Source organism: Telopea speciosissima, chromosome 10 (assembly GCF_018873765.1).
Source record: "Telopea speciosissima isolate NSW1024214 ecotype Mountain lineage chromosome 10, Tspe_v1, whole genome shotgun sequence".
In the NCBI taxonomy this organism is placed as follows: domain Eukaryota; kingdom Viridiplantae; phylum Streptophyta; class Magnoliopsida; order Proteales; family Proteaceae; genus Telopea; species Telopea speciosissima.
In genome coordinates, this window is record NC_057925.1 from 57,570,426 (window position 1) to 57,591,403 (window position 20,978).

General features: G+C 40.8%; 1 protein-coding gene across 3 annotated transcripts in view; it reads right to left on the reverse strand.

Annotated features, from left to right (window-relative positions):
- The window catches only part of LOC122642458 (protein SEMI-ROLLED LEAF 2-like), a 96,256-nt gene extending 77,162 nt beyond the window's left edge, over positions 1–19,094 (reverse strand). The window contains exons 1-3 of one of the 3 annotated variants that reach the window (XM_043835943.1): positions 18,758–19,094; positions 18,391–18,639; positions 7,449–7,523 (exon numbers count right to left, since the gene is read on the reverse strand). In XM_043835943.1, the coding sequence (XP_043691878.1) occupies positions 7,449–7,523; positions 18,391–18,525 (210 nt within the window). In that variant the 5' untranslated portion in view covers positions 18,526–18,639; positions 18,758–19,094. The remainder of the gene's footprint in view (positions 1–7,448; positions 7,524–18,390; positions 18,640–18,757) is intronic. The other 2 variants (XM_043835941.1, XM_043835942.1) reach the window with 2 other exon arrangements.
- Positions 19,095–20,978: the final 1,884 nt, after the last annotated feature.

A 20,978-nucleotide genomic window follows, 5' to 3' on the forward strand; every position in this document is an offset into this window, starting at 1 on the left:
TCACCCCTTCTCGCCAAAAGCCGACGAGTTGAAGGTTGTCCCTGTCCAGGCGCACCACCATTCCCCCCAGCGCCACACGAGGGCCCCTCTCCCCGTGGAATAAAACTTCTTCGTTGTTCCTGTCCCAGCCCCAACACCAACCCCCACAACACCTAAAATGACGGATCCTTAACCACCATTCACTCCGGCAAAGCTGGGAGCACAACGGCTTCTTTCCCCCTTAGAGGTTTTCTACAGGCCTCTTTTGAGTGACCAATCTTCCAGCAAGACACATAATAAGAGGGAAGTCTCTCGTAGACAACCTTCTGATGAAAACCTTCTAAACCACAGCCTATCCACACCTTCGACGGAAGCTCGGCTCTTAAATCCACCCCAATGCAAAACCTGGCCTCAACAGTGCGTGTACAATTGGCTGTTGCACCATCCACCTTCAAGAACATTCCTATCGTCCCAGCAATGGACCCCAGAAAATTTCCTTGATACAAATTAACAGGTAGTCCAGGCAAGGAGACCCACACTGGTGCAAAAGGGGATTCCCAACCCGAGGCAAACCCTGAAGCCCATTTCATGAATCACAGAAGGAAACCCTGGATGTGAACTTGTTCTTTCAACCAAACCTTCACATAATCTGCCGGAACAGAGAAACGAAGGAGCACATGTCGCGGGTCCAACGTCGAAACGAAAACTTCCCCTTGAAGGAACAAAGTCTTCTGTAGATATACCTTGATCAAGAACAGAGACGGTCGACCATAACTGCACTTGGCAATCAACGAAGTAGAGAAAGCCTTCTCTGACATCTCCACCTCTTACTTGAAAAACAAAACAGCAGGTTCACCAAAAAAAGACGAAGGTTTCCTAACTTCAACCGCAACAGGTGGAGGGGCCAACGACCTAGACACCAAAGCAGCGAAGGAAGCAGACGATACCCCACCGTGCCATCCCCTAGATAAGGATCAGGGGGGGTGCCCCTCCCGAGGGGGAGGAACAACCATGACCTAAACACCTCATGCCAAAGAAAAAAACCTCACGAGCGCCTCCAGAGCTAACCCAAAAGAACATCTTTAGGAACTCATCTTGTTACTTGAAGAAGTAAGAAACAGACTTCAGTGGCGAAGTCAAGTGCTGAAGCTGAAGATAGAGCTATGGTTCATACTGTAGCTGAGTTTTGATTGAAGTCTCTTCTTCAGGATCTTGGATTTCCTATTGCCAAGCCTATTAATATGTTTTGTGATAACTAGGCAGCTATTTATATTGCTAGAAACCCTGTCTTCCATGAATAGACCAAACAAATTGAGGTCTAGTCACTTTGTGAGAGAGATTGTCATGAAGAATTTGATTCTTACTCCCATTTGTTGATTCTAGGATTCAGCTAGGTGATATGTTCACCAAGGCATTGTTTCGGCCTGCTTTTCTTAAAGGTCGTTCCAAACTAGGAGAGGTGACATATATGCTCTAGCTTGAGGGGTAGTGTTGACAATTAAAGGTTAACTTAGGGAGTGAGTTATATCAATTATATTAAGGGTATTTTTGTCATCAATTTTTTGTGCAATTAATAACATAAGTAGGAGCAGTATTGATTGTATTTTGATGGCCATATTATAAATAAGAAGAAAGGCTCACATGTAGAGTAACTGAATCTACTGTGAGCTATTTTCCTTTTTCTCTTCTCTCTCTTCTTTCCTATTTCTTCTCTTCTTCTTCCTTCTCTACCTGCGTGAGTGCTGGTACTGGGACTTTGATATTGTATCAATTAGGATGGTAATTCTTGAGGGCGTATCCAGTGCACGAGGCTCCCGCCACTGTGGGGTCTGGGGAGGGTCATAACATATGCAGCCTTACCGCTGCTTTCGCAGAGAGGTTGTTTCCAAACTCGAACCCGTGACCACTTGGTCACAATGGAGCACCGTTGCACCAAGGCCCGCCCTCTAGGATGGCAATTCTTGACTTAACAAAATTCTATTTCATTTTTTTACTAAAAGTACCAATTGCAACCTAGACAATCTTATATTAACCTAGGAAGCCTGCTAACCAATCCTTTCTCATAAGGCTAACAGAACCCTCGGTCCAGATGGTTTTAGTATGGATTTTTTCTCCTTCGGTTGGGATAACATTAAGGCTGACCTTATCAAGGCCGTTCACGGTTTCTTCTATAATCCCATCCAGATTAAGGGATCAACCAAAATTTTCTTTGTCTCATCGCTAAGAAAGAAGGTGCTTCCTCCATGTTAGACTTCAAGCCCATATCCCTGTGCAATGTCTTGTATAATTTCATTGCCAAAGTGCTCGCCAATTGGCTCAGTTGGTAGCATAGTATTAAATATCGTTTCAGCAGGCCATTTTGGCCTGACCGAACTTTCTGAGATACCGAATGATCCACTATGATATGATGCATGTGGGAGCATGTACGGGTACGGGCTGGTGGGTTGGGTAGGAGAAGATGTCATCCACAAAAGAGTAGAATTTACTTAGCACATTAATCACGGAAGCACATCAATTGTTTTAGTTTGAGAGCACTAAAACAAGTATATAGCTATTTAGTATTTTCCCCTAACCTTTATATTTTTCTCATATTTAAAAACATTTTTTTTTTTAAATTTCAAATAAATATTGGCCTAGTACAACAAAACCGAAAATGATATGCAATGGGCAGCACTTCAAAAAACATGTAGAATTTAATTTCATATTTTTCATTAATTTTCAAACCAACACCTCATCTTTTCCCTATTTTAAAGAATTTTCATAATTACAGAAAATTAAAATAATTAATTATTGGCAGAAAAATATTTCAACATCATGAGGCCGTAGATCGGCCAATGGTGTCTAACATATATTTAATTGATCACCATACAGTTTACAAAACCCCTATTTTTTTTATTTTTTTTGTAGGAAAATCAATTTGAAGCAGAAAAATAAAAAAATAATATAGAGAGAAATTTTTGACACAGTGAGGTTGTGGATCGGCCTCCGTTGTCTAACATATAATAAATCCATCACTAACCTACATGCAGTGATCATATTTTTCTCAAAAAAAAAGAACATTTATGGAGAATATGGTTTACCTGAAATTGTAGAACAAGCTCTTCAATAATATGCTAGGAAGCGTCAATGATGTGTTTCCCAAGTGATTCCGGCATTGATGTGGCGAAAAATCGAAGAGCAAAGCTCAAAATAGCAAGCTGGAACTTCAAAAGTCGAAATGAGGTAACCCAGAGAGGTCTCGGTCGAAATTTCGACTGAGACTAACGAGATTCTCCCCTTTTATAATGTGACTTTATAACGTCTAGCCGAAATTTTGGTGAGATGTTACAAACAGTTGAAATTTCGACCGAAATCTTGCATTTTTTCATTTGGGAAAATTACATTGTGACCCCCTGAGGTTTGTCCTAAATACAGAGCGACCCCCTATGTTTCTAAATTATACAGCTGCACCCCCTAAGTTTAGGTTAGTTGTTACAGTCAGCCCCACTCCGTTAGTTAGGTGATACAATGTTGGTTAAATTTGCTGTCAAATGACTAATATACCCCTTCCAAGGTGTGAGCTTACCATTTTCCCCATAGGGCATTCCTAACTTCACACCCCTTTCCCAACCCCTTCCTCTGTTACCCGAATCAGATAGAGGATTTAGGGCTCTGGTACTCCTTCCTCTGCTACTTGAAGGCATGATAAGGAAGCAACTCCATTAAGATGGCGATCTACTTAAGACCCAAATCTATTTTCAGGTATGGCAGAATAATCAACAGATCCACCAAGATTCTTATCATCTTTTGGAATTGGCTTAGGTCGCTGAGTCTGGCGATGCAGGAACCAAACCAGACAACCGGAGAGGGCCAAAAGAGCTAAACCAGCTGCAATCCCAATGCCGACAAAGACCCATTTCTTCGATGAAAAGTACTTGTGGTATATCTAGTCGGAGGAGAGTTCGCTGGAACTCCATCTCTAAACTCAGATCCAGCTGAAACTGGGAATTGATTCTCTTCCCTACGGTGACCTAAACCCTAGAGTTTCAGCACAAACCAATTTCCCTGCTGAGAGATATACCAACTTGAAACTAAATCTGGTTCTATAACTACTGCCTCCCTCTGGTTCCGCAAATTATTAATTATATATTTATATATTCTTTAAATTTTGGGGGTTTTGTTTGCTTGGAATCAATAGAGCAGGGGATCATAAACCAGGAGAATCAACGATGAATCTTTCAATAAAAATCGCGATTCTGTCTTTTTTTCTCATTTGCAGCTGATAGGCAATTAAAACGACAATGACGATTATACTCGAAATTGAAAAAAAAAAAAAAAATTTGGATAAGAATTCAGAACTCAGGAAACAAACCAATTAATTCACTAATTCTGGGCGGTGGAGTGGCGGTGGTTAAGGGAACGATATGAGCAGATGGAAATGCAGAAAATTTAAAAAGGTAAAAATAGAAGATCGATCATTCCCATTAATTACTGCAACTAGCCACTGTTGACAACTTTTAAGAAGGTGTTGGGGTCTGTGAAATTGAATTTCCAATTTTCCATTCCTTTTGGGTTTGGGGTTGTCATCTCGTGGCATCTGTTGATTATTTGTCCAAATCCCACAACCACGAATTCAACGCGCGTCAATCTTGTTGACTCTGCTAGTCCTGATGTTAGCGTGTCGTGCTGATGTTAGCTTGTGGTGTGAGATAATCTGATCACCGAGGCGACGAAGTCCGCTGTGGAGTTGCAGGTGGAGAAGGGCATACCTGTGCGGTGGAGTTGCAGGTTCAGCGACTTCGGCAACTTCAGTTGTGGGGAAGAAGGCAAAAGGTAAAGAGGGTTTGCATAGGTTTTTGGTTTATGATCATAGAAGAGGGCAAAGTTGGCATTTTACATTGTATTATTTAACAATTTTTTGTTAATGATATTAGAAGAGGGCAAAGTTGGCATTTTACATTGTATTATTTAACACCGTCCACTCAAGGGGTGCGGCTGTATAATTTATAAACATAGGGGAATTTAGGACAAACCTCAGGGGGTCGCAGTGTAATTTTCCCTTTTCATTTTGAAGTACCATTTCGTTTCGGCTCGACCGAAATTCTGTCAAGATTTTGAACTATGGTTGGTAGTGGATTCCCTTGTCAGAGATAACCAATGGACCTTCATAGCTGGAAGAAGTATCTCAGATAACATTCTCCTATGCAATGAGCTAGTTTGAGGTTTTGATAAATAAAAAAAAAAGGCCACTCCCCTGCTGCCCTCATGAAGATAGATATCCATAAAGCCTTCGATTCCTTGAGATGGAACTATATTGTCAACGTCATGAACAAGATGGACTTCCCCCTAGTGTTTGTCAGTTGGGTTTACCACTGCATCTCCTCTCCATAATTCTCGGTGCTCGTTAATGGTAGCCCTGCAGGTTTTTTCTCATCCTTGGTTGGCATTCGGTAAGGCTGCCCCCTTTCTCCTTTTATCTTCACTCCGGCTCTTGAAGTCATATTAGGAAGCATCCAGTCTAGCACGGACCAGCAGCTCATCTCCCCCATGCCCAAGTGATAGAACCTCAAGATCTCCTACCTGGTCTTTGCCGATGATTTCATGACCTTTTCCAAGGCAAACCTCCTCTCAATTGAATCTATCATGCTGCGCTTGAGAAAATTTGAAGGTTGTAGGGCCTTGGGATCAATCTCTCGAAATCCTTCCTATTTTTGGCAGGGATCTCGGATGCTGACAAGACTATTTTACAGGAGAAGACTAGCTTCTCGTTGGGCCGTCTTCCAGTCAAATACTTGGGTTTATCTTTTACCCCTGCTAGGTTGACTGCTCATCATTGCACTCCTACTTTAGATCTCATGTGCAAGAGGCTCCAGCTCTGTAAGAACCAGCTTCTCTCTAATGCCAGTCACCTGGAATTGATCAGATCTGTCCATCAATCATCCTACATCAATTGGTCTAGTATTTTTTGGGCTGCCTCAGTCCACCATCAAGGATCTGGAACCCCTTACGTGTACCTTGAAATGATCTGAAGCTTGTAGATTTCTTCGCCCTATCAGCTGGGCTTCCATTTGTCTTCCCAAAGATGGGGGATCTTGTTCTGAGAAGAATTAAAGAGGTCAATTTTGTTGGCATCCTCAAATTGACCTAAATGCTAGTGGCTAAGAAGAAAAGTATTTGGGTTGACTGGATATACACTGGGCTGCTCCTTAATAACTCTATTTGGATTGTTGCTCTTTACTCTAACGTTTCTTGGGTTTGTAGGAAGATCCTCAATTTCGGCTTCTCTCTCTTGGGACTATTATCTCTAAGATTGAGGATGGTGCCTCCACTAGTCTCTGGCTTGACCACTTGCACCCCATGGGCGTGCTCCTTCCCTTAGTTGGTGCCAGACTCATCTACAGCTCGGGCTTAACAAGCAGAGTCTATTTGCCATGATGGTTAGGCCCCTCTCCCCTCTCCCCAGTTGGCCAATATTTGGAGTACCTTGCCTTCCATCCTAGAATACCTACAAGTTCTGGTGATATTATTAGTTAGTCTCCTTCCTCTTCGGTCTTATTCAGTTCTAAGTCAGCCCAGGACCTCATCAGAACTCGTGCCTCTCTCTCTCTCCTTGGCACAAGCTGGTCTGGTTCAAGGGCCACATCCCCAGCCACGACTTCTCTGTCTAGTGGGCCCTCTCTAATTGCCTCCCAACGCAGTCTTTCCTCATTCACCGGCAAATTCCAGTCTCCACAACCTGTTGTCTTTGTTGGAATGCCTTTGAAGATGTTGATCATCTCTTCTTCGCTTGTCCCTTTTCCTCTTCGATTTGGTACGGTCTTCCTGTAAAGTGTTGGCTAAGGAGAAAAAGGATTCTTGCCTTTCAAAGGGAATGGATTTGAGTGGATATGACACTTGCCGGCAAGTCTACCTGTGATGTGGTGGGAAAGCTTGCTTTTGGTACGGCTGACTCCCATATTTGGATGGAACATAACCTTAGGAAATGGTCCTCTAATTCAAGAACCTTCTTTCAAATTTGGGACTCCATAGTCTTTAATGTCAAAAGTAAAGTGTCGAGATCTCTTCTAGATGTAATAGCTCCCCCCAAGGAACAGGAACATTGTTGTCTCCTGGGGTGTCCCTCCCCCCTGCTCCAATCCCGTCCACCCTTCTTAAGGGATGAGCTTTGTGTTTTTCTTGTACTGCTAGTATTGTCATGCATCTTCTCCCCCCTCCCCCTAATTTGGGGTGTTCCCTGTTTTTCTCTTCCTTTTGGTAATGAATTTTCTTTAAAAAAAATCTTAACTAGGTATAAACTAGGATCACACCATTTGGATCACTTTTTTAACTTCGACCAAATCAAATCCAACCAGAAAATGACTCTCAGATGACCATTGGAGTTATGAATGCATAAGGAATAGGCAAGTGATTTCATCTCTGGTAATAATATTGATCATTCACATTCAATCAAAACCTTCTACAATTTACATATAGAAATAAAAAAACAATACCTTTGGGATACGCATAGGATTTTTGGAAGCATATTCACACAGTTTTCCAATCTTTCGATCATTTGGTTCTTCATCCTGCCAAAATATGAGAGGCAAATACTAGACATAAGATAATTTCAGGATGCTAAATCAGCAAAACACATTGGTGAAACACAAAGAACAATAGTTTTAAACAAATTGCATCATACTACAAGTTGACAATTACTAACCAACAAATAGCCAATCATTTTGGCATTTAATTAATAGAACTAAAAAGTAACAAATCAACAGGAAAGGAGGGGGAAGAAGAAAGAAGAGAAGTCCAAACTAGCTTTTTTGCTAACAAACTTAGTAACACCTTTGAGGCTGGTTAAAAATCATATTCCCATTGTTCCTTATAAATCTTCAGATTAAAGTCTAGAATGCTATGGTTAAGGCATCTTGGAGGCTGATTAAAAATATCTAATTCTGGCTTCTATCAAAGAGTCCCAAAGGTAAGAATTCCACCTTTCAATTTATTCGATCTTTTCGTTCTTTTCACAATAAATCAATATATTAGCATGAGCACATCAAGAATTTATTGTTGGTGCATGTGTATGTATAACTATGCATTAGAATTCTATACATGAGTGTATGTACTAATGTTAATGTATTTCTATTTGTCATTATATTAGTTGATGCATTTAAGTAAGCATTAATTTCTGTGTGTTTTTCCCCCACATGGATGAGATATAAAACTGACATAATGTTGCGAGTATTAAATTGCAGTTAATGCTAATAAGAAGGATGTGTGGTTCAGTTTTAACCAAAATGAACTCTGGAGGATATGACCAAACTAAAGCATCAGCAGGGACATAGGACTGGGTATACAAAACGAATGATTTTAGGCATCTACACAGACTATGATAGTGATGCAAACATAGTTGTCACACCGTCTAGGAGAACCAAGGTGATCGAGGGGGGGGAACCTAGGCGACCAAGGTGAAACCAGCAAACAAATCGAGAGAAAAGCGCCTGGACGCCTAGGCGACACCTTGACAACTATGGATGCAAAAGAACTTGCATAAAGCAACTGGTGCGAAAAAGGAAGCCATACAAATAGATTAATAGGATGAGGTCAGTATAGGAGGATATGGAGCATCAGGAGAACATATGCAGCATACCATACAGAAAGAAAGATTCAAAAATAAAATATGCAAGAGATTTGAGTATAAGATAGAAGGTGGAGGAGGAGCAAAGACATAGATTCTCCCTTTATGTGAACCATCTAAAGTGATGGAAGGGAACACAAGAAAGTGGGCTGGACCAAATAAAAGGAAAAGGCTTGGGCAGTACATGTGGTGAGTCTGGTCTTGGTACAAAAAAATGGTATGGGTTATTCCACGAATGTACTGTACAAACAAATATGACACTATGACAGAGAAGGGTCTCAAAGAACCAGAATGAGTGCTTACTCAGAAATTAGATTAACTCATCAACAGGAGCCAGGGACCAATGCTAGAAGAGCTAGTCAACTTCTAGAAGAAAGGGGGATTTGGAAATCTGAGCAAGACATGGACTAAGATTACCATGTGGAATATCTAACCTTTTATGTGGCTAGAGTTCTCTGTCACCCACTTAGAGACACCATTGTCGAGGCAGAACTGGGAGCTAGAGGACCAACATCTCACCAGATACAACACATTCATGGAATTTAATGAACTGAAAGTGATCAAAATCCTAAGGAGAAATTGGCCAAAGTTAAGTGTAGTATCATGTGTGATGGTTGGACACACACACGCACGAAGAAGTCACTGAAAAACTTGATGGACCACATGGGTAAAAGATGATCTTCCATAAGCAAAAAAAGGGTTATAGGGTCAACATTGATGATTATGGACATTGGACCTACAAATGCAATCGATGCAGATGGTAAGATCAGCATAAGACATAAGCTACTGCAATATCAAATAGATTAAAACTTCAGTCCTAGGTTCTCATAGGAAATTGGTGTTGTAATATGGGTTCAGGGGTAATATCGTCCTTGTACCTATAGTGTCTAGGTTCATTATGCACATGTTCAATGTGCTAGTTGAGTGTTAAGCAAGTCTTCCATATTTGTAATATTCTAAGATTATAAATGAAGGCATGGCCACTGTCTCATTGACAAGCTAGTATTCACGGAATTCAACATGGTATCAGAGCAGGCAAGGGTCACAGTATCGAGTCCCCCTAGGAGCGGGCAAGTGTTGAATTATTTATCTACCCGTATCCCCCTTTGGATAGTCAGTCGTGTTAGAGCTCCTGTACGATATACATATTGCTTCCTCCCTTCCCTACAAGGTTGGCCTTTTAGAGGAAGCGGTTCCAACATTTTTTTTCTCTCTCACTCTCTCGGTTCGTGATTCTACCCTAAGAAACGCTTCCTCTAAAAGGCCGACCTTGTAGGAAAGGGAGGAAACAATATGTATATCATACAAGAGCTCTAACACAGCGGACTATCCAAAGGGGGACACTGGTGAATAAATAATTTTTTAACACCTGTCCGCTCCCAAGGGAACTCGATACCGTGACCCCTGCCTGCTCTGATACCATATTAGAACCGCTTCCTCTCAAAGGCCGACCTTGTAGGAAAGGGAGGAAACAATATGTATATCATACAAGAGCTCTAACACAGAGGACTATCCAAAGGGGGACACGGGTGGATAAATAATTTTTTAACAATGTTGAATTATTTATCCACCCGTATCCCCCTTTGGATAGTCCGTCGTGTTAGAGCTCCTGTATGATATACACCCTTTGGATAGTCCGTCGTGTTAGAGCTCCTGTATGATATACATATTGTTTCCTCCCTTTCCTACAATGTTGGCCTTTTAGAGGAAGCGGTTCCAACATGGTATCAGAGCCAAAATATTCCAGGGATATGGGAATTAAATATTTTTTCCTTTTTTTCTTTTTTTTCTCTCTCTCGGTTCATGATTCTGCCCTAAGGAAGCCCACCGCCAGCCCCTCCACCACCTAGCGCCACCCTCGACAGGTCCTCCACCACCTCCCGCCTCCTCTGCCAGCCCCATCAGCCCTCCACAGCCTTCCACCTCCTCCGTCACAGCTCCGCCAGCCCTCCACCTACCTTCCGCCACACCCCACCAGTCCCGCAAGCCTCTCGCCTCCTTCTTTCGCGAGAGGGTTCTCTCTTGCTGCCTTTTTCCTAACCTCCCCTTGGTGGTGAGTTAACTCCCACCGAGGGTATTTTACCTTCCCTCCTTATGTTGTAAATTTTTTTGGGGGAATTTATTTCATTTTTTTACCCGTCATCATGCCTTACAACTTTGAGATCACTTCTGCCTCATCTGGTTCTGATGGTTCGTCGCAACGTGACTTTATTCCGTTTCCGGTGAATCCCATCAAGTTGAATGGCAGTAATTATTTGTTATGGTCTCCCTCCTGTTTATTTGTGATTGGTTCCCGTGGTCTCTCTAGGTACGTCACGGGCACTCAAGTCAGGCTTGATGAGACTGGTTCTGCACAAGATCGATGGATGAACTTCAATTTCTTAGTTATGTCATATCTGGTTAATTCCATGGACCAAGATATTGTCAGGCGCTATCTCCTTCTTGATTCGGCTGCGAAAATTTGGAAAACAGCCTAGGACACTTATTCTCAGGTCGAGAATGCTGCCCAATGTTATGAGCTTCGTCAGAAAATTCACTCTACCAAGCAGTTGGAGTTGTCTCTGTCTCAGTACTACAATACCATGTGTACTATGTGGCAGTAGTTGGACTTTCTGGGCACATTCATCGCCACCTGCGATGTTGATGCCACGGCCTTCCGTAAGTAGGAGGATGGCTTACGTGTTTTTTATTTTTTGGCCTGCCTCAATATTGAGTTTGACCAGATCTGTGCCAATATTTTGTATCGCGACTCACTTCCATCTCTAGAGAAGGCCTATGCAATTCTCTCGGCTGAGGACAGTAGACGTATAGCTATGGTTCATCCTGTTACTCAGGAACGGTCAGCTCTTATCTTTGGTTCACAGGCTTCCCGAGGAAATTCTTCCAGGTCTGCTGGTAATGATCGGACATCTGGTGATCGCCCAGCCATTAAATGCGATCACAGCGGGAAAGAGTGGCATACCAAAGACCGTTGTTGGAAGCTTCATGGTCGTCGTGCAGAGACTCACGGGAGTGGGAAAGGTGGTTCTAATCGGCCTAGTAACACCCGTGCTCATTAGGCAACTTCTGACGACCAGCCTGATCAATCTCATTCCCAAGTTGTTGCTGAATTGTAAAATCTTCGGGATATGGTGAATCGATTAGACACATCTTTTTTGGCATTAGTATCTCCTTCCATCTCTGCCTCGGCTTTGTCTCTGCCTACCAACCCAAATTCTTCTTCTTCCACAGGTATTTCATTTGGTTGGAACTACACCTCGGTCATGCCTGATTCTTGGGTAATTGACTCTTGGGCAACTAACCATATGACAGGTTCTTCATTTGTTTTTTCCAAATATTTTCCTCTTTCTGGTCATAACACGGTTTGTGTTGCTAATGGGTCTCTTTATCCTACTCGGGGAAGAGATCTGTCCAGTGCACTTCCTCTCTTAGCCTTTCCTCTGTCTTACATATTCCAAAGTTTACTACTAATTTGCTTTCCATTAGTAGCCTAACTAAGGATTTAAACTGCAAAGTAACTTTTTTTCCAACCTATTGTTTGTTTCAAGACTTGGCAACGGACAGTACGATTGCATGTGGTAAAGTGGTTGGTGGTATGTACGTGCTTGACAGTTCCCGGGCAGCTTTGACATCTCAGCCGGCATCTTCTGATTTTGATTCTACACTATTTGAGTTGAATAATTGGCATCGTCGTTTGGGTCATCCTCCTATCGGAGTTTTATCTACTTTATTTCCTAGTCTAGTGAAACAGTGTAATAAACATTTTTTCTTGTGATGATTGCACTTTGGCAAAGCAAACTTATAGTATTTTTCCTATTTCTGATAATCAAAGCAGTGTACCTTTTGGTTTGATACATTCTGATGTGTGGGGCCCTGCCCAATGTATTTCTACTTTTGGATTTAGATGGTTTGTCACTTTCATTGACTGTTTTAGCTGGACTACTAGGGTGTATTTGATGCATAGTAAAAGTAACGTCTTCACTTGTTTCACTTTATTCCATAAAATGGTCTAGACCCAGTTCGATGTCAAGGTGAAGATTCTCTGCTCGGATAATGGAAAAGCGTATACAGATGGTGCCTTTCGCTCCTATTTGGACAGCCATGGAATGATACATCAGACCTCTTGTGTTGACACTCCTACTCAGAATGGAGTGGCTGAACATAAGAACAGACATCTCTTGGAGGTTGCTCGTTCTCTTATGTTTACTATGGCTGTTCCTCCTCGCTTCTGGGGTGATGTTGTTCTTACAGCAACTTATCTTATCAATCGGCTTCCCTCTCGAGTCTTAGGTGGCGCTGTCCCTTGGACATATTGATTGGCAAATCGACATTTGTTGTACCTCCAAGGGTCTTTGGCTATGTCGTATTTGCCAGGAATCACCATGTACACGGCAAGTTTGATCCCAAAGGACTGCGGTGCATTTTTCTGGGTTACTCAGCTACCTAGAAAGGATATAAATGCTATCATCCTCCTACACGAAAGGTGTTTGTCACTATGGATGTCATCTTTCGGGAGTCTGAGACTTACTATAACAGTCGGTACCTCTATAGGGGGAGATTCTAAGTGGTGAAGAGGGGACTGATTGCTCCTTTGGACATTGTGATACCTACTATAGAGGATGTTTTTGTTGAACTAGAAGATGGAGTTACAAGTCAGGAACAAGAAGTGGGACAGATTGAGCAACAGGTGCAAGGGGAGAGTATTGTGAAGACGAATGTGCAGACTTAAACTCGGGGAACTGATTTTCCTTTGGATGGCCCTCGGTATAAAGAGACCACCACCACTGACCCTACACAATCGACATCTGTTCCTGCTCTAAGTCTTGCTCCTAGTCATGTTTCTGGTAAGCCACCTCCTGATCCCAGTCTTGATTTACCCATTGCTATTCGGAAACCGAAAAGGAGTTGTACACAACATCCTATTTCCAACTTTGTGTCATACAACTCTCTAATACCTGCTTTCTATGCCTTTGTATCTCTTTATCCTCTGTTTCCATCCCTAACTATTGGCAAGAAGCAATAGCCGAACAGAAATGGAAGGATGCGATGAATGAAAAAATGATTGCCCTTGAGAAAAACCAGACCTGGGATTTGGTAAGTCCTCCCCTAGGAAAGAAACCGGTTGGTTGTAAATGGGTCTTTGTTGTGAAGCACAAGGCTAATGGCTCAGTGGAAAGATACAAAGCAAGACTCGTTGCCAAAGGGTTTACTCAAACCCAAGGACTTGACTATCAAGAGACCTTTGCTCCTGTAGCAAAGATGAATACTGTGTGGGTTATCATCTCTTGTGTTGTGAATCGAGAATGGGAACTCCAACAACTTGATGTGAAGAATGCATTCCTACACGGAGATACCTCCTGGTTTTACCTCTTCAGATACTCAAGGAAAGGTATGCAAGCTGAAGAAAGCTTTATATGGTCTGAAGCAGTCATCAAGGGCTTGGTTTGGCCAATTCTATAAGGCTATGTTGCTTATGGGTACGAGCAGAGCAATGCTAACCATACATTGTTTGTGAAAAGAATGGGACAACAAGTGACCATTTTGATTGTCTATGTTGATGACATAGTGATCACGGGTAGTGATGCACAGGAAATCCAGAATCTAAAGACATATTTGGGCACTGAATTTGACGTCAAAAGATTTTGGGAGATTAAGATATTTTCTAGGGATTGAGGTTGCTTATTCAGCTAAAGGCATATCTCTTTCCCAAAGAAAATATACCCTGGATTTATTGAGTGAAACCAGGATGCTTGGGTGTAAACCAGCAGACACCCGTCTTGAGCCCAACACATATTGAAGAGTAAGTAAGGTGACCCAGTGGACAAGGGTAGCTATCAAAGGCTAGTTGGCCGATTGATATACCTCTCACATACTCGGCCAGACATCACATTCGTTGTAAGTGTTGTCAGTCAATACATGCATGATCCACATTCTTCCCACTTAGAAGTAGCATACAGAATACTACGTTACCTCAAGTCCTCTCCTGGAAAGGGAGTCTTGTATTCTTCACATAACCATCTCCGGATAGAAGCATACACTAATGCAGATTGAGCTGGCAGTCCTAATGATAGGAAGTCAACATCCTGATATTGCACATTTGTTGGAGGGAAATTAACTACTTGGAGAAGCAAAAAGTAAGCTGTTGTAGCTCGATCTAGTGCTGAAGCTGAATTTCGAGCTATGGCACAGGGTATTTGTGAACTTCTCTGGCTCAAAGGACTTCTTCAAGACTTGGGGATGAATGCTGACCTTCCAATGCGGCTCTACTGTGACAGCAAGTCAGCAATCAGCATTGCTCACAACCCGGTCCAACATGATCGTACCAAACATGTTGAGATTGACCGGCACTTTATCAAGGAGAAATTGGAACAGGGAATTATTTGTATTCCGTTTGTCTAGTCTAGTGAACAGCTGGCTGATATCCTTACCAAAGGAATCAACACTAAGTTATTTTTGCCTACTGTAAGCAAGTTGTGCATGTCTGATATATGTATGCTCCAACTTGAGGGGGAGTGTTGTAATATGGGTTCAGGGATAATATCGTCCTTGTACCTATAGTGTCTAGGTTCATTATGCATATGTTAAATGTGCTAGTTGAGTATTAAGCAAGTCTTCCATATTTGTAATATTCTAAGATTATAAACAAAGGCATGGCTACTGTCTCATTGACAAGCCAGTATTCACGGAATTCAACAATTGGGAAAGGAGAGATCGATGGAGGAAATCGTTTAGAGACAGAAGTCTTGTGCCACTTAGTTTTGGTGATACAAATACAAGAATTTTTTCATGAATTTGTAACTTTCATTTGGAAGGTGAATCATATCAGCAGATTAAAAGTGTATTAGACACTTTACAGAAGAGAAGGAGATTCAAAGAACTGCTTTGAATTATTAAAAGAACTTGTTCATGTCTGATGGAAAGGTCAGACCTTCGTTTCAGTCTGGATTTTGGACATCTCTCCCACAACCAAATTGATGATTTAAAAAAGGCCTTTCGAAGAAAGTGAAAGATGGGAAACTGTAAAGACTTTGAAAGGTGATAAATCCCCTAGACCAGATGGGTTTGATCTTACATTCTATAAAAGGTGCTGGGATATAAAGAAGATCTCCCCCTTGTGTTAGAAAAAATTTTATAAGGATCCCAGATGGGAGAGAAATTTGAATAACAACTTCATCTCTTTGATCCCAGAAGGTGGGAAAATATCAGAGGTTTTCTTGCTATCAGCCTTATTCCCAGTATATACAAGATTTTGGTATAAGTTCTGTCTTCGTTCTTCAAGGCTCAAAGATGTCATTGACTCTATTATTGGACTGTATCAGGGTTCTCTCATACATGGACCGCACTTTCTTGATGGGGTTCTCTTTGCACGTGAAATCATGGATCAAATTCTAAGAAGTGGAAGTGCAGGTCTTATTGCAAAAAAATATATGGAGAATGGTTTTGATCACGTTAAATGGGCCTTCTTAGATCAGATTAAGGATAATATGGGATTTGGAGGCGAATGGAGAAAATGGATTACATTGACTATCTCCTAAATTTTTCAGTCCCTATCAACGGCTCACCTGGGAAAGAATTCCCAGCCTCTCGAGGCATTCATTAGGGTGATCCTCTTTTTATCTTTCTTCCTATGGGAGTGGCATTAAGCCATTTTCTGATGATGGGGAAAGAATTCTGGGAAAATGAGGGTTTTAAAGTCAGCAATAATTCTCTGGCCATATCACTCCTGCAATGTGCCAATGAAACTTTATTGCCCTTAATTTTTTTTCTTGGGCCTGAGGTTGATCAGATTCTTCATTTGAGAGAAACTCTAAGAGTTTTTAAAGCCATTACAGTTCTAAGAGTGAATGCACAAATAAGCACTTGGGTATTGGCAGTAGTGATCAGGATTCTCTAGAACATGGTGCTGGCTTCTTGGGTTGGAAAATTGCAAAATTGATTAACTTCCCTTAATATCTAGGTATTCCTATCAAAGCAAGGCCAAAATCTAAATGCATCAATTATGGAAACCAACCACTGAAAGGATGGAAAAAAGACTGGCTGCATGGAAAAGGAAGTATCTGCTGATTGGCAGAAGATTGATTCTAACCCAAAGCACTTTGAACCGTATTCCTGTATACTTTATTTTCTATCTTACAAGCTCCAACATCTACATCAAAGAAATGGAGAAGATAATTAGAAACAATTTGTGGGATGGGTTAGATTCTAAACACAAACGAAGGAAGTTCCTTTGGTGAAATGGAAGTCGGTCTGCACTCTGCAGGACAAAGAATTAGGACTTAGAATCAGATCAGGAATGTTAATCAATAGCTCCCTTCTTGCTCTAGAACTTTATAGATTTAGTATGGAAGAATTGTCAAGCAACCATTGTTAGTATGGGACATAAAACACTGGCTGGGATTCCAGAACAGTTGGCAGGCCTCACGGTATTGGATACGAAAAAAATATATATCATGAAGAATTTTAATCATTTCATTTCCTATGTTAGATATAAGGTTGGAGTCTTAGATAAAGTTTGAAATCAGGTTTTGGGAGGATGCTTGGGTGGGTGACCAAACATTTGCTGTAGCATTCCCTCATTTCACAGCCTGAGCCTGGTGCTTCAGAAAAAATTTCTAAGACCCAGCAATAAATGGAATTTGCATGTGGTACATTCAAATTAAAGGTTTTTTTTCTGAGGGAATCTGCATGATTGGGAAATAGAAGCTCCGTTTATGTGAGATTTTATAAATCTTCCTTGGATGTTTTAGCTGCTGATCATCGAATTTGGGAAAATGGAGTCAGAGAGATTTTGTCAGTAAAAGTTCATCATGAACTTCAAGCTGTAATTTGGAAAACTGCTGTACCCAGAATCTGTGTACTTGCATCAGCCCTCTCTCTCAATGAATTTACTCTTGAAGTTCTACAATTAGGAAGATTTAAACTGGCTAGAGGATATTCTATTTGTGAATGCAGCACGGAGATGACTGATCACCTCTTTGGCCAAGTCTGGATACAATTCTAATTCTCAAATGTGGCAAGAACTAGGAATTGGTTCATGGTGATATTTCTCAGAACTAGAATTGGTGCATGGTGACTTCTCTGTAAGAATGTGCACTGATGTGGAAGCATTTTGTGGGTATCTTTGAAATTGATTGGGTTTCTTCCCTCATGCTCAATTTGATTTTTACCTTTGGCCAATGAGTTAGCAAAGCAAGAAATCGTGAGGCCTATAGCCAGTAGGAGGAATCTTCATTTCTTTATTTTTTATCCTTATTCTAATATTTTCCATATTTCTACTTTTTTACTTGTTTTGGGTATGTGAGGTAATTGTGGTCATAAATTCTTTTATTCATGAAAAATGTTACTTTTCGATTGTTCTTAGGAAGGAATGAAGGGAAAAGAAAGTGTCAGAGCTCAACTGACAGAAGCCACGGCACTCAACAAAACTGTTGCTCAGTATTTTAAAAACTTCAAGACTAGTGGCCAGTTGAACTTCAAAAGCCCTATGAGATGCACTATCATAAAGTGCAGCATTAGAGAATCTCCTTCAGGATTCAGAAAGAAAGAAGGAGGAGCAAATACAGATTGTAGGTCAAGGAATGTCAGGATTTTGTGACAAACATTAAAGTGATTTTAGTTTTGTAGGGGCGGGAGGGAGATTATCAGAAACATTAATTGTAAAGTACTAAGGCAAAATAACACCATTGAAAATCTCAATCATCAATTTGAACGTCAAAGACAATCATATGAGAAGATTGGAAAAACATGGCGACCATCTTAATTCTAATGAAATTAGAGCGAAGGGAAAATTAAGAGAGAATCAAATGCCAGACCTGCGAACGAGGAAAAATATCTGCGATCAGCTTCTTGTACCTCTTCACAGGCTGCCTAGACCTCGCACGCATCCCCGGACAGAAGAAACAGAGACTACCGCAGACTGGCAAAACGTCCCTCGACATAACACCCATCTTTTAAACCTCTAAATCCTACAATTTACAAAAAATTCTGTTTTTCTTCAAAATCCAAATGTCGTCCCGAAACGTGAAGAAAATTATCCGCGTCTGTCAGATTTCGGGTCCAGCCTACAATGTAAAATAAGATCAAAACAAAAATTGGATCGATTTTGTTAAAAATTAAGAATCGAACTGAGCTCAATCTAGGACTTCAAAATGACTAATTATACATTGATTGCTTCATTACCTCGGATCCCTGCCTCGAATAGCAGATCAGAGGCTGGATCCCCAAAGTTCTATGCAGGACAGCACCGGAGCTCCGACCGTCTCCACCGTGAAATTATTATTGAATCAGAAACGGAGAGGAGATAAGACTTTCTCTCTTCCTCTTCCGACTATTTTTATACCCTCCGCCTCCCATGAATTTTTCCACCTAAGATAATATACTGATCTGACACTAAATTTGGCAAAGGTTGTTCAGAATCGAAAAATGTGAGATTTCATTTGAATACCAAAATTGCTAGAGTGGCGTTAGCACAGTTGTGGGTGTCAGCATGCAACGAAACTATATAAGTGCCATCCCACATTTCTGCTTGATTATAGCCGTTGCACATCTACGACCAATTGCTTTTAAACAACATCACCTTTATATAATCCATAATTGTACATAAAAATGGGGATGAGATCTAAATGTTGACTCAGTATTGGCATTTCTCACGTCAAGCCAATAGATATATCAAAGAATGGATGTCCCACAATTCATATAAAGGGGTCCACATGGTCAAACTATAATCATGTCCAGAGGGATTGAGATGGTCAAGTTATATTCAAATTCCTTAATCAAGACGGTTACAACTCACAACATGCCAGTATTTTTCCTCATACACCTATCTCATCTAGAGGGATCCATATGAGACTCAAATTTTGTGGATAGATAGATCTCTATAATTATTACGCACATGTTAAGGTGTAAACCCTACCGCAGATTGTTATTTGGCAAAACAGAAAATGCACAATAGTGTTTAAAGCGTAAGCATGCACAAACATACATGGGGATGCATAATAATACATGGGGAGTGTTTGATTGAATGAGGTTCTGAAATTAGAAACATGGATAATCTATTCTAGACCATGACCTCTCCATCCAATTGTTGAAATAACTACATTAATTATCCACATGGTAAAAGAAATAGTAGGTGTGCAGGAATTGGTTCCTACCAGAGGCATGTAGGGGGACCATTTTTCCAACATTTTATTTAAAATTTTAACTAATGTTTTAACAATAAGCAACTTAATCGCCTAAAGCACCCTTGTAATGAACATTACTCGTGTTGAGGGATCTTTTTTTTATGATAAGAAAATATATTATAGATTAGAGAAATATTAAAAAAAAAAAAGAAAGAGGGATTACACGTCTTCCATAAACTGCATTAAGGGCTAGGGATTTTGACATAGAAAGAAGATTGTTATCGTCAGAATACTTAAACACAGAGGTAGAGAAATTAGTGGTGAAATCCGCTATTTCTAGGCATAAGGGTAGAATTGACTAGGGAAACTTAGTATAAGTAGAAAGATTAAGAAGATTGATTAGGGTCCTATTGAAACTCCAAACTTCTTTGATTCTGATATTGGAGTTGTTAGTATATCTCTAGCCTTGTATTAGACCATTGAGTTCTACTTCCAAACTGTCAGAGGATGTATTTGTAACCTATAGATGTTGGAAATCCCTGTCCAACTATCAAAATGCAAAAAACTCATCCCGTTAATTTTAGTTGAGGTTCAAAAATGTCCGCGCAAATTAAAACAGGACAATGCATTTCAAAGTTAGAGAAATCAAGTATAATAGGCAACTCATGGCGATAAGGAGAGATATTAGAATTAGATATAGGGGTAGGGGTAGGGGGAGAAATGTTCAGATCATGGAGCCATTTATATACAAACTCCAATACCAACTTGGGATCAACTGAGGCTGACCCATGGGTTACTTTGTTCCTTACATCCCAAATACAATAACATGTAATTATAAAAACTTGACAGAACCGGGTAGAAGATTGTTTATCCAAAGTTGTGGAAAGGAAAAGAGTACGACACAGTTGAGCCAAGGAGGGGCTGGAGAAAAGCTCTGTTCTCAATCCCAATGAGCTAGATGCCCCAATATGCTTAGACCAATCACAAGATAGAAAGAGGTGCCACATGGGCTCATCACAAGAACCACACAGAATACAAGTCAGTTCGACTTCCACCCATTTTGCGAGAGTTGTTTTGATGGGTAGTCCTGCATGTAAAAAACGCCAAAAGAACATTTTAAACTTCGGATGAATGTAAGATCTCCAGAAAAATCTCCACCATTTAGAATGAGTGGTAGTAGGTTGCAAATTGAAAATGAACTTTGCTGCCAGTTGAGTGGAGAATAAACCAGATTTAGAAAAATTGCACCTCCAAAGATCATCCGTATCTAAGATTTGGAT